This window comes from Uloborus diversus, chromosome 1 (genome assembly GCF_026930045.1).
Source record: "Uloborus diversus isolate 005 chromosome 1, Udiv.v.3.1, whole genome shotgun sequence".
NCBI classification, from domain to species: domain Eukaryota; kingdom Metazoa; phylum Arthropoda; class Arachnida; order Araneae; family Uloboridae; genus Uloborus; species Uloborus diversus.
Window position 1 is genome coordinate 110,808,024 of NC_072731.1, and position 14,556 is coordinate 110,822,579.

General features: G+C 33.8%; 1 protein-coding gene across 1 annotated transcript in view; it reads right to left on the bottom strand.

Moving 5' to 3' along the window:
• Positions 1-3,136: 3,136 nt before the first annotated feature.
• LOC129231261 (tRNA pseudouridine synthase Pus10-like) overlaps positions 3,137-14,556 on the bottom strand; it is a 63,524-nt gene continuing 52,104 nt past the window's right edge. Inside the window, exons 13-15 of the mRNA XM_054865579.1 lie at positions 4,444-4,545; positions 3,792-3,891; positions 3,137-3,188 (exon numbers count right to left, since the gene is read on the bottom strand). Of these exons, the coding sequence (XP_054721554.1) occupies positions 3,144-3,188; positions 3,792-3,891; positions 4,444-4,545 (247 nt within the window). The 3' untranslated portion in view covers positions 3,137-3,143. The remainder of the gene's footprint in view (positions 3,189-3,791; positions 3,892-4,443; positions 4,546-14,556) is intronic.

Consider the following 14,556-nt stretch of genomic DNA (forward strand, 5'->3'; position numbering starts at 1 on the left):
ATATATACGCCACTGAAGGGAGAAGGGCTCTCCATTTAAATTTTTCAACTTGTAGCTTTTAAAACGCAGTTTTGACAGATCTTGATAATTTTAGTGGAAGGTAAATTTCAGTGTCATTTTCCCGGCAGTTTTTCGAAATTGATACTCCCCAAACGCAATTTTTGGATTGTCTTTGATTGTGTTAAGGAGAGAGGAGGGAATCAGGGGTTTTCTCCTATAATTTTTTCAAAATTGCAGTTTTAGAAACGCAGTTTTAGGTGACTCTTGATGATAAAGAGGGTTCATTCGGGCGTTACAGTGGGGTCGTTCTCCTGGAAGTTTTCCAAAATGGAAGTTGCATAGCAAAAAAGTTGGATCCCACACAGATACTCTGTGACGGATATTTTTCGGAAATCCTCAAAAATGGATTCAGCTGCACACATTGAGAATCAGAACTCAAGAATTTTAAAGAATCAAAAATCCTTCTATGCATATCAGGTATAGAAGGAAGTAAAAATGATTCACGAAAAATAATTAAAACACCTTAAGAAAAGACTGTTCTGCTTCCATCAGCAAAAACCAACATCATTGAAAGTTTTAATAAAAATCATCTAATGATAAATCGAAACAATCAGTTTAAAAATGGTAGAGAAGATGATAGAATAGTGAAATGAAAAATTCTACATAAACTTAAGTTAATTTATGAAGAAAATATAGTAATTGTCGATTGGAGGGATTAAAAATATAGGTTATTCGCAAACTTCAAAACTAGTTCTTAACGGTTGTCAAGATGCAAATGAATCAAGGAAAGACTAGAACATAGTGGTCAGAATTATTACAAACAATAAATAAAGGAGAGGGAATTTTTTATTCATCACTGATCAATCGCTCTTTCGTAACTGCCACACGTATTCATCCTGCAGAATTGAGCTACTTCCAGAATATTTATAATAAATTAAAAAGAAACCAAATCGTCTGGTCCAGCTTTGAAACGGACACCAACTCCATCCCATCACTGATGTTCCCTTTATTGAAGAGAACACGGTCATTAAATTTTGGAAAGAGTACGTGAAAAAAGGATTATTTATGCATCTATTTCTTATTGAATAAGTTTAATTTTTTTTCCTTCAAAAAATCAAAAAATTCATGTTTTAAAGAAAAACAAAACTTTTGGGAAAAAAATCCCCCCCCCCCCCAAAATTTTGATGGCGCAACTTGCGCCATAAAACCCCCACGTGGGCATCCCTGATGGGTGTCTGTAATGATCCAATTTGCAGAGGTTACCTCTTCATGAGAAAACTGTTATTTACATCCTATGTGATTGTGAAGAGTTTTCTGCCTATAGAACCATGGCAGATTAGTGACACTCCTATTATGTGAATTTTGCTTCAGCTATTGGTCTGTTTTAAGCTTTTGTTTGGGGACTAGCACCATAGATCTCTGGTTCTCATTTTCTGGTCACAGTGCTAGGTTCAGTTGAGCCCCTTCCCCTCTCCAGCTTTCTTTCATTTCATTCCACAGCATAATGTACTTTCTGGGATGAAGATCCAGTGAGGGTAGGATATTAATTGGAGTTCCCCATTGTGCTTCCCATACCACTCCAACATAATATGAGCCTTGTGACATGGGGTGTTTCCTCGTAGAAAGATTCTATTGCTTGTTAAAGGATACACACCATGCGACTGATCAACAATTATATTTAGATGGTCTGCAGCATTCATAACCTATTCTACATTCTACCACAATTAAAGGCCTCAGAGCTTCCAATGAGACTGTTCCCCAGTGCATAATATTACCACCACCTGCCTGTATATAACCTACTGAACATGAGAGGAGCAATTGATTGCCAGAAAGATGGCACACCCTGATGGGACCATGAAAGTGATTAATAAGGAATCTCGATAAATCCAACTAGTCAACTGTCTTTCACTTACCATGGTTAGAGTCACCAAAAGCCAAAGTGGGCACCTCTCCCACAAAAATTATACTTCTCTGATTAAAATTAGGACCTCCTTGTTTTTGACTAGGCGGACATGGCCTCTCGTCCGGCCTGTCCTGGTTTCGTCTCATCTCGATGCCCCAAGGCCTTTTGTAGGTGTCTGTTGATGCCAAGTCAACACACATACATGATTGTGCTGAATGCAGTCCAGTTCTTTGATGATATGTGAACATTTAGCACTTAGATATAAATACACTGTGGGTTTCACCATTATTTTCCCACTTTTCAATAATACTAACAACGACAGGTTAGAACAAACTACCAGTAATGCAGTTTTGGAGGCTTTGGAACTGAGTGGCAGGGCTGATTATAGCACAGGCCAACTAGGCCTGGGCCTGGGGCTCCATCTTCCTAAGGGGCCCCAAATTACTTAAAGAATTATGCATAGCATTACAACTATACAAAAAATACAAGTTATTTTTTAAATAATGATTTGTTACTTTTGAAAAAAAACTTTATTAAATGAGAACCTTTATAAATTCTGCCAGTAGCGAATTTACCATGTCACAATTATGAGGGGCCCCAAAAAGGATTCATAAATGCACATGGTAAATGATTTACATAGTTCTGTGATAGACAAAGAGGTTCCTCAAAAATGCATTCCCATGGGGCCCCAAGCCTGTAAATCAACTACTGCATTCCGCTATAATTTCCGCTTTTATTTAATCAGGCTCTGAAAAATAGCCTATAGCCTTCATCAATAAATGAACTATTCAACCAAAAAAAAAAAAAAAAAAGAATTTTTCAATTCGAACCAGTTGTTCCTGAGATTAGAGTGTTTAAACAAACAAACTTTCAGCATTATAATATTAGTATAGATATAAATTTTCCGTTTTCATAACATTCTTTATTGCTGTTGCACTCCTATTAGTCATAGGGTGATGCTATATAGCCTATAGCCTTCCTCAATCAATGGACTATTCAACACAAACATTCAATTCGAACCAGTAGTTCCTGAGATTAGCGCATTCAAACAAATACTCTACAGCTTTATATCATTAGTACAGATTAATTTAAACAGATGCTGCAGCAAAACAAATACAAATAACATAAGAAAAGCAGAAAAGTCAGCTCATATTTATAGGATCCCTTATTTTCTGCCTTTCTTTAAAATCAATTAGTAACACACTCAAGAAGAAATGAGTCAGACAGTTAAAAAAGAAAATTAGCTTTTATTTTCTTGTGGTGGTGGCCAATCCAAATGAATGCTCTGGAACAAAACAAAAACACCATTCAGTAAAGTAGTAAAGAAACAGGAAATAGCAAATTTACTCGAAAAGCATGCATTAAATATATAAAGGTGGCAACACTAATATTATCATCCCCATGTGGTAACAATGAATTCTGCTACAGGTTGAGGTATTTAGATCTTTATTTTTTTGCATTGGTATGGATTACTAGCACAAGCAGAATATATCATTTGAAGGGGGAGGGGGGGGGGGCATCACAGTCCATTACATGTAATAACCTAATATATTAAGATTAGAAATATGTAATAAAACCAAGGTTCTGGTGAGGTTGATCCCCAAAAGTAAGGACCATTTTAAAAGTTCATAATAACTTTTTGTTATTTTCATTAAAATTCCAACTTTTTGGTTTAAAAGGTTTATATTTATTTTGGTAAAAAATTAACTTTAAGTTGTCACTGCATGGTGAAATGACTATCACAATCTCAATAATATAATGACTCAAATGAAAAATACAGAAAATGCTATGAATTTAAGAAGCATAATTTTAATATGCATAAATAATTACATGCACCCACTTTTTTTCTTTTTTTTTTGAGGCAAAAAATATGAATCAACAGACTGACCTCCACGTCAAGGGCCAAAATATCCGTCTTGGCCTCCAGGAGGTCACCCAGGTGGGGAACCGTCCTCCCAAAGTCACCGTGAACAAACTCCTTCACATACCTGAAGATCTCGGGTCAAGAAAACAATGCTTAAATTTTAAATTCTTTTACTATTTAAAGAGACATATTTAGCTTTCAAATAACTATTTACTACTTCAGGCAGGTATATTTGGTAAATTAGTGTCAAAAGAAGTTCAGAGAGTAATACTGCTAATTTCAGAAAACCAATGTTGATTCAAAGAAAAATAGGTTTGTTTCACTATGCTTCACCTTCTGTTTTGACATATAAACAAATACCTCTACTGAAATTTTAAAACGGAAAAGGTAAAAAAATAAGTAACAATATTTTTTATAGAGTACCCAACTATCTACTTTTCTAGATTCTACTGTGCTAGCTAAATGTTCAATATTAAAATGTCAATGTCTCATTAAAAGAATTTGACATGATTATGACAGTATTTGACTTATACTTGTCTTATCATTCAGCATGAATTAATTCTGCTAAAGATTGAAATATTTCGCAACACTAAAACCAGCGGGATATGATCTAGGAATAAGTAACAGAAATAGGTGGCTTAATGATGTAATTTTTATTTTTTTAGAAAAAGGATACGTCCCGGCCTGAGTCACAACCCGTAGTCGCAACAGGTGATCATCCTCCATGATTTGTCCCACGAGTTGGTGAATAAGTTTCTCACGAGTGGACAGGGTGCGCCTAAAACACCAAACATATTGTTCTCATTATATAACATTTTAAACACCAATTCTACAGAAATAATTTTTAAGCTATCATATTTCCTAATCAAACTTTGTACATGATTCATTTGGCATTACATTTATAAAAATTCAACTTTAAAACGAATTCTTTGAAGGGAAAACAAATCCATTTTGTTTCTCAATATTCAAAATCCATATGAGGCACTGAGAAGCAAAGGGATGTAAATGTCAAAATTAAAAATTTGGAGATAACCAGTACAAAAGGTAAGAGAATCTCTCCTCTGTTTTAGGGCAAGAGATATCACTAGTAGTCCTGGTAGGTGTTGCTATACAGCATGATTTAGAAACATCTCAATGAAAGCATACCTACGTAGGCCTGGAACTTTAGATGCGTTTCACTCAAAACTTAAAAATTTCCACTTACATCTACTTGTTTCTCACTGCCTCATAAGTTCCACATTAAAATGTGAATATCATTGTTTTTAGATTTTAAATCTCTGGATTTTGAGTTCATGTAATCCAAGACAGTTGTTTAGTTGAATCCAAAGGTAGGTACTTTTTGTACATGCAACAGAAGCAAGACATCATTTATGGGGGGGGGGATTTCCCTGACTGGAACTAGAGTATGTTATGGCTATCACCGAATTTTCTTCTTTTTCTTTCTTATGAATTCTGATCTCTCCGCATGATTGACAAGGACACAATATTTCCAGCAGAAAATTAAATTATGCACACCATGGGTGCAAGCTTGGTGGTGTGTTCAAGACGGAAAATATTTTCAGTCCCCCCCCCCTTCCAACCATGCGTGCTTAAAGAAAAATTTAGGTGTATAAATGTTGTAGATTTTAACTATGCCAGTTTTGGAATCTGTGTTTGATTTGAATTTTAAGCTTTTGACTTTTCTAACAACATGAACTTAGTTTAAATTGTAATATTTAAGCATTTTGATATTGTAATTCCAAAAACCTAAAAACCGCCAACAATGGGGGATCCGGGGGTTCTCCCACAGAAATGTTTTTAAATTGAAGTCCAAAAAACGCAATGGTACGCCATTTTGGTTAAGTTTAGGGAAAGGAGGGGTTTAGGGACTCTCTAACATTAATTTTTTCAAACCGATAGTCCCAAAATCACAATATTGGACAATCTTCAAAAATATTAAAGAATATTAGAGAAAGAAAGGGGGGGGGGGCGCTCTGAACTCTCCCCAAAACTGAAGCTTTAAAAACGAGATTGTACTCCATCTTTCATAACGTTTATATGCTTTTTGAATGCATTATCGAAGGGGATGGAATTCAGGAACTCTCCTTCAACAATATTTCGAAATAGAAGTTCCAAAAATGCAATTTGAGACGATGTTGGATAATGTAAGGGGTTCCCCACCATTAGTTGTTTACCGATCGTAAACAGTTTTATTGCAGCAATAAAATCGCTTGGAACATAAGATTTTCACTTTTGCAACACAAATCCGTTCTGATCGGAAAGTCTACCCAAAGTAGCGCCAACAAACCAGAAAAGAAGGAAAACGGGGGAAGAGTATGGGCGACTAATGATAATGAACTGGCACCATTCCCCCACACAGTCTTCATTTGAAAAAGAATTCTTTTGTAAGATAGCAGGTGGTGAAATTAGTCATAAAAAAAATCAGTTCAGTGAAGTAGAGACATTTTTTATATGCAGTACACTTTCCAATATTCATTAATTAAAAAAAAAAGCAATAGGGGAACTGAATCCTCACCCCAGGGAGATCCCTGAAATCACATCCCTCTTAAGGCACTCAAATATGGCCCAAAGTGGCGTTTTAAATATTTCAGGATCGAAAAATTTTCGGAAGAGAATTCCCAAACCCTTTCCTCTGGGTTCACCACAAATATCCTAAATTTGAGTTTTAAGGCTTCAGTTTCTAAATTTTTTTTCTAGGAACAGTATCTTTTTTACCTATATACATTACTTACAACCGACTAAAAGTTTTAACACTTTAATTTCGGAAACTTTTTTGAAAGAAGCTTCCTACTCCCTTCCCCCTTAAGTCATACAAAGATAGCCCAAAACAGAGTTCTTAAAATTTCAGAAACAGAAATATATCGGGTTGGCCGGCGGAATCCCCCCCCCTCTTTGTGTTTATTAAAGGCAGTGTAAGTTTGTGTTTAAGATTTATTTTTCTATTGAAAGAGCAACTCCCCTCCCCACATTGCCAAAGACAACCCTAAGTTTTAAGACTTCCATTTTGAAAATGTTCAGAGAAAGACCCCCCGAATTCCCTAACTTTTAACTCACTCAAAAGTAGCCAAAATAGCATTGCAATACTTCAGCATTTCAGTATGGAGAAATTTTCGGAGGAGAAAGCCCCCCCCCCCAACTCCTTCTTCTAAGTTCAGTAAATTTGACTTAAATTTGCGGTTCCCCCTTTTCATCACCGAAGTTTTAAGAATTTAAGCTCTAAATTTCATTGAGAGAAAGCCTTCGAACTCCCTCTTCCTAAGTCCCTCAAAGATTACCTAAAGCTGAGTTCTGAATACTTCAGCTTTGAGTATTTTTCGAGGAAGGAGGACTCCAAACCCCAAGATGGTCTAAAGTTGCGCTTTTAAGACTCCAGTTTCGGAATTTCGCCTAAAGAGAGCCCCCTTCCCCCTCTTGATATTGCCAAAGACAGCTTAAAAGTTGTAAGACTTCAATTACAAACACTATTCGGGAGAGGGTCCCAAATTCCCTTTCTCTTAAGAAATTTAAGTATAGCCTCAAACAATTTTTAATACATCAGCTACAAAACATTTTCAGGTTAGAACACCAAAACCAGCTCTCATCAATTTACCAAAGATTGCCTAAATTAGTGATTTTATGACTCTCTGCAATTTTTTTTTTTTTGAAACCTCGCCCTCCTCACTATTATATCATTAAAGACAGCCTAAGCATTCTTGGCTTTTAATTTTTTAAGAAATTGCAGAGGAAAATTCCCGAATCACTCATAGCTTCAAAAATGACTTTCAATTCAGTTTTTCGATATTTTATTCTGGAGCCCTTGAGTAGCTCCCCCCCCTCTTAGATTCTCGAAGATACAAACGTTTTCAGTCCTCAGTATTGTGGGTTAATTTGCCTACTGCACTTTACAAGAGCAGCGTTTTTCGCAAATTCGTGCTGCCATTATTTTTTTAAATTTCCTTTTCTCCCTCCCTCCCCCATATTTCCATTCTAGCGAGTGTTAGATTGAAAGACATTGGAGTCGAGTGATTACTCAAGTCTTAGAATATTTTACCAGAAACATGTCAAAAAGGCAAGAACAGTTGCCCATCGGTGTTTCAAACCAGCTTGAAATTTTCCCCCGATTCTTTCCAAAATTCCCATTTTCATTAAAATCTTTAAATCCATGATAGTTCCCGTTTTGCCAGGTATGTGGACACCCTTAGCAGTGGCGTAACTATTTCATCCCGTCAACAATCAATCTCAATCCATGATTCAGTTTCAACTCTAAGACATTTTAAGAGCGCACATAAATTTCATTTATGAGTAAAGTTTGCAAAAAAAGAAACGCAAATGAGAAAAAACGAAAGGATGTTCGAAAATAGCAAGTGAAAAATATTGATGAAAGGGGATCAATTCGAAAATTCAGGGAGAATAGCAAGTCCTCCTCGGTCTGCAATGCAGTGAGTTGGAACATGGCTATCTGCAATCCCCCTGCTCTCCCTTGCGCTCCTTTAACGACTGTCCAAAGAGGGGAAAAGTGTGTACAACAAGAATTTACATTTTCTGCCACTTCTGTCATTTGGCGCTGACCTCCTAGGGTTCCTTGCAAGATTTAAGGAATAACTAAAGTAAAATTACTAATGTGTAAAGGCTCAATTTCGAGACGTATGAATGTTTAAATTTGGTAGAACAAAATAACCATCAAATGACATTGCACAGTAATGTGTTTGCATTAATAATACATATAAAACATTTAAAAGATTGTTTTTTAGTCATAACACATGCGGTATTTGGAACTGTACATTAACATAAAACTTTCTTTACGCTCTGCTTTTTATAAACTTTGGGAAAACTCTTTTTGGATTAAATTTTTCATATTATGCATATAGAATCATTTCAATCATGTAAGACAATATTTATGAATGAATAATTGTTCAAAATATTGTAATTACTGACATACAAATAAATTGGCTGATTTCTCAAGGCACAATTACATTGATTTATCTTCAAATAATTATTTATTGTTTTATTTCTAAGCAAACTTCAACAGACACATATCAGAACTATTTAATTGCAGCACTGAATGCTAAAAATTATTCCAAAAATATTTTTGATTGTTTCAGGCAAGTGGAACAGTTGCATTTGAGAAATGGACTGTCAAATGAATGATTAGTTACTGTTATTATTATTGGATCCCAGATTAAATACAAATGCAGGTACATATGTAATTACATATTTTTGCTTTCTTTGATTTTAGTACATATAAATGCATGAAAATGGAAACTTTTAGAAATAAATCCTATTAAGGAGTTATTAATTAGTTTTTAGGGGATTTTTCTTAAAAACTTGGAAATTTTTCATTTCTATAACATAAACAAGTGCAAAATATAAGGCAATATTAGAAATGACTAGATAAAATGAAAACAATAAAAACATAATACATAATAACAATGTAGTCCAGCGATTCTCAACCAGTAGTCCGACGTACTGGCACCGGTTCGCAGAAAAAATTAGACTAGTCCTCAGAGATTTTCACTCTCCCAGGTTAAAAAAAAGGGGGAGGGGGAGTTTCTCCTTACTCAAATGAAAAAAAAAAAGAAATAGGAAACAAAACTATAATAACAATAATATAAAATATGGTACTTTTTAGAAGAATTTTATGGTTAATTTTGAAATCTTCGGTGTTTTTTGCCATTGTTTATTACTTATGCTTAATTAATGCAATAATTAACAATTTTAACTTTTAAATATTTTTTCTAACAGTTATTTAGAACTAAGTAAAGTTTTATTTATATATTTATCAATGCATTAATTATGAATTATAATTTGTAAAATAGAAAAGAATATCCCCACCCGTCCACTAAACTTAGAAGTTTTTGATGAAACCAGAGTTATAATTATTTATTTTTTTTATTCTTATTTATTTATTTGCCATAAAAGGAAAGAAAAAAAGTTTTTCTAAGTCTGTTTTAACAGTCCACGAGTAGGTTTTTTTTTTAAAAAAAGAAAAATGAAAAAAAAAAAGGGACAAAGAGGGGACTTACCGATTTGTGAATATTTTTGACTGCCTTCGCCGGTCCACGGGTCAAAAGAAATTGAAAAAGCTGGTTTAGGACACTTTCAATATTTTTTGACACATTGGCTTATTGAAAAATGCCTTTCTTTTCAACTGATTTTCAGTAACCGAACCTGCAAAACTCTTTAACAAAAGTGGCACAAAATACTTGCATATCATTTCTTAAACAATTGGGAAAAGTGACAAATCTCTGGGACAGTCTAATACTGTGTAATCAGAAAACGTTTTTTGTAAAATCTTACAAATAACTTGGGAAGAATTTTTAGTTCCTATTAGATCAGGTGCTACAGCTGTCACGAAATCCTGAATAATGGATAACACTTCCACAAATTAATTGTTAGGAGGTAAATGGTGGGCCTAGATAGTTTGATGTTCCAATGTAATTGCATCTATGTCAAATTTTCATTTTCATGAACACAAAGTTGATCAATTTTATTTGTTGTTAATATATTTTATTATAATTTCTCACATGTTTAGTCTTAATAATTTTTATTTTTTTAAGAATGAAATATACTCAAATAATCATGCAATATAAAAATGAAAGCAATAATCAACGAAAAACCTATTGCTACAAAAATTTCCGGGGAAAAAAGAAAGAATAAGAGGAGGAGGAATGATGTATATAAAAAGCCATAGTATTTACAGCTCATTACAAAAAAAAAAAAAAGTTTTTTATTCCAATTCATTTAAATTGTTTATCTTTTAATATTTTACATACCAGAAATTCAACTTTTCTCAAAAAATTAATAACAATAATGAAAATAATTTAACGAATATAAGCTTAACAAATATAAGAGTAAAAGATGATTTGAATACGTAATTCAAACACAATCTGAAGTGCTAAGATTAGTTTTGGTAAAGACAATGAGCACACTAACGTTGTTACAGCAAAAAACATTGAATTTTCAAAATAGTAAATAAATGGGCATGCTAAGATACAAAGGAAGAATGCAAATAAGATTCACAATTTTGGCTAATATACTAGCGATTTAACGAATAAAAATATGGATATATACACACTATAAAAAAATCAAATTCAAAAAATGTAGTACAGAACAGGAAATTATATTTTAAAAAAATAGAACACATAAAATAAATGTGCAATTTTGTATCGTAAGTTGTGTTTCGATTAATAATACATGAACTGAATAATTACTGGAAAGAAATATCGCGATTTACGCTGAAAAGCAAGCAAAAATGAGATTTCCATAATAGAATTGCATGTAAGCCGACCCTAGGAAGGCAGCGCCGCGAGCAGTGAAAACGATAACTTTGCCTTGTACGCGATTTCTTTTGTTCTCGCTTTCACTTGGACGGCCGGTATAAGGAACGTGCAGGGGGATTGCAGATAGCCATGGTTGGAAATAACAGAGCTACCTAAAAAAAGTCAAATGGTGCATGTCTAAAAGCCACTCATCCAAAAGCACGTTGCAAACAAAACTAGTCCATGGGGGAAAATCGAGAGAATGTCGATGTAAATTCATGGTTATGGAAAGCTCCAATAATTAAACCATATTTTTCAAACACTCAATTTTTCTTTTTTAAGTAAAAACTAAAGGAAAGTGATCGAATTTCTTTTTGTCCCGACCTCCGTCTCAGAAATTTTGTCCAAGAAGGAAATCCGTCTTGAGACGGAAGGTGTTGCATCCATGATGCATTAAAAAACTTGACGACCGTCCCACGTTCCGAATTATCACAAAAGCAAAGCAAAGAACAAAAATTGAAAATTATTTTTAAAGCCTTGCTTAAATTAATTAAATGTTTTATTTGTTAACAAACACAAGATGGCAACAGTTAAAACTATTAAATAATTGCGATTTTCCAGTTATTTTCCAACAATTAAAATCATGCGAAATATGTAGAGGACCGTCCATTACGATTTATCTTTCTTATTGTTGCATTAATAAAACTTTTATTTGCACAAAAAAAAAAAAAAAAAAAAAAAAAAATCAGCCCTTCTTGGAGCAAATGGCGCCAAAGTTGAATCAATGCCTCTTTACATATAGGCTCACATTTATTCCAAATTTCATCCAGTATATAGCATTACTTCTTGAGATACAGCACTTGCAATGAAAAAGAAAGAACATTCAATAGCACCACCCCCTTTTCCTATTGAGGACAGAATGGAATCAGCTCTTGTATCCTCAAATAGCTACTTGTCGATAAACTTTTGTTTGATTTCTTTCGTTATTTCTTGAGATATAGCAGTCACAAGTAACAAAAAATGTTCGACAGCTCAGCTCCCATTTGAGCTATTAGACACTAAAATTGAATCAGCACCTGCACTTGTTAGAAGCAACATACGGACCACATTTTGTTTGATTCCACTAGTTACTTCCTTTGGGAATAGCAGGCACACATAACTCAAGAAACATTCCATTGCTCTCCCCTCCCCTCCTTCTTGGAGCAATTCGCCCCAAAAACTAACGGGCACAAGTTCACAAAGGGGTACAGATGTGTATCGAATTTCGTTTGATTCCAAGCAGTGGTTTTTGATGTTGAGCAGCCGCAAAAAGCCGGACGGACACACACACACACACACAGACATTTTCCAAAAATGGATGAAATGGATTCAGCACAATCCGTCAAAATTTGAAATTCAAAAATTAGCATGAATCCAATACTTTTTTTTATATATTAGATATAGAAGAAAGTAAAAAGGGAAAGTTTTTATAGTTAAGTGGGCGTGGTTTTTGTTGGCAGCTGATGTGCTCAATTTCTGCCAGTAACATACCTTGCAAAAACCAGGAATGTTTCCCGCTAAATGTCAGTAACATTTCTGAAATCGTACTTGAAACTTGGTGAAGAATTTTGTAATTCCTCCGGATAAAGCTAGACATGACTCAGGAAACTTTAGAAAAAATTAGGTAGGTTTAATGTAATTGATAAGAACCTTTCTGATGTACCAAGAAAGCAGCAGAAGCATTAATGCAACCATGGTTGTAGCTTAGACAGAATTGCAAGTAAGAACCATGCATCTACCTCGCCTTGCAAAGCTGCCAGCTATCCGATGACTTATTCGCTCCCATAGGGAACTTATTCCTTCTGGAGGGGCTGTAATCGAGCTAAAGTTGATACACTAAATAAACACGTGCAATCAATCTTCAAACTGGTAATTAAAAATATTTTTCACAACTGTAAAAAGTCTGCATTTGTGCAACTTGTAGCAATTCAAGATTAATTTTTGCAAAGATACTTGATTTCACGGGGAAACAGATGAAATCCCGAAACGTTCCACGGAATTAACCAGTAATGTCTTGGATCCCAGATCCCTTCAAAAAATGTATTATTCATTTCTTTGCATCTCAGATTTGTTCTAACTTCTAAAATTAATATGTTGTAATAATGTTTAGGCAAAAACAAAATTCGTATGCAGAAATTTTTGCATGAAATTATCTAGATCTTTACTTAATAACTACCTTTAGTTACCTTAATCAGCTTCAGTTTCCTATTGTACGACTAAGATTAACCACATATGTTGGAGGAGGGGGGAGTCTTGACCTATTACCAATGTTCAAAAAAGGGGCAAAGAGCATTAGGTTGAGAACCCCTAGTTTATATGATTATCTAATTTTCATGATACATAAAGTGGGTATCTTCAAACAAATCTGATTCTTCCAAACCAAGATTTTGATGAAAATAAATAAAAGAAATTCTAATTATTTACTTTATGAAGAAGCTAAACTACTACTTGACACAGAAATTAAAAAAAAAAAAAAAAAAACTTGTAAAGGGTTTAGTAGGATTGTACAATGAAAATACAGTCGGACCTCCATATATCGAAGTAGTAAATTGCTAGAAAAAAATTCGATATATAGAAATTTCGATATATAGAAACAATCTTATTTTATCCTAAAAACCTCCTAAAATATTAAAATTAAAGCGAATTTTCGTGTATGAAACCTAATTCCTAATTTATACCAACATCGGATTAAATGAATGTTAATAATTTAAAAAATAACAGAAATTACATTTTTGAGCTTTCATACATCTTCTTTCTTCGGCAATTCAACTTTATCCTCAATATTATGGTGATTTTCGTTTTGACAATGTGATCGAGAGAAAAGTAAAAAATCATTCTACCTAATTTGAATGGTTTTTACTGAAGCTAAAAAGACTGAGAATGATAATCAACAGAGAAAAGGGATAACTTGAAACTGATTTAACAGTGCTACTGGTTAAAACTTTGATTTGAAATAAACTTGAGGGAATTTAAGAACTCCAGAATGGAACAATGACCCATCTACACACCCCTCAACCACAAATTCCTTATGAGTTTCGTAGCAACCTTTAGGGACCATAATTTTTTCCCCTAACCTTCATTTTTCATGAGACAAACAGTCTTAAGTGGAAAAAAAAAAATCTATGACTGTCTCGAAAAAAAAATCGGTATATAGAGATTTTTTCGATATATTGAAACAATTTTTCTATGTAAAATAAACATAGAAATTTGCTGGGATTTCAATATATAGAAAATTTCGATATGTGGAAGTTCGATATATGGAGGTTCCACTGTACTATATGCATTCTTTCGTTTGTATGTGGGAAAACAGGCTTACAAATTTTGCAACAATAATAATATCTTAAAAGAGTAATTGAATAGCAATCTTAAAAAATCTGCTATTGCTTTGAGATATTTTTTATTATGTCCTAAACAGCACATGATATTGAGCACACTGAGCAAAAATGCAAAGTTATGAAAATATGAGCAGTTTGAAAAATTTCCTTTAACAGTCTATTGAACTTAAAGAAGTA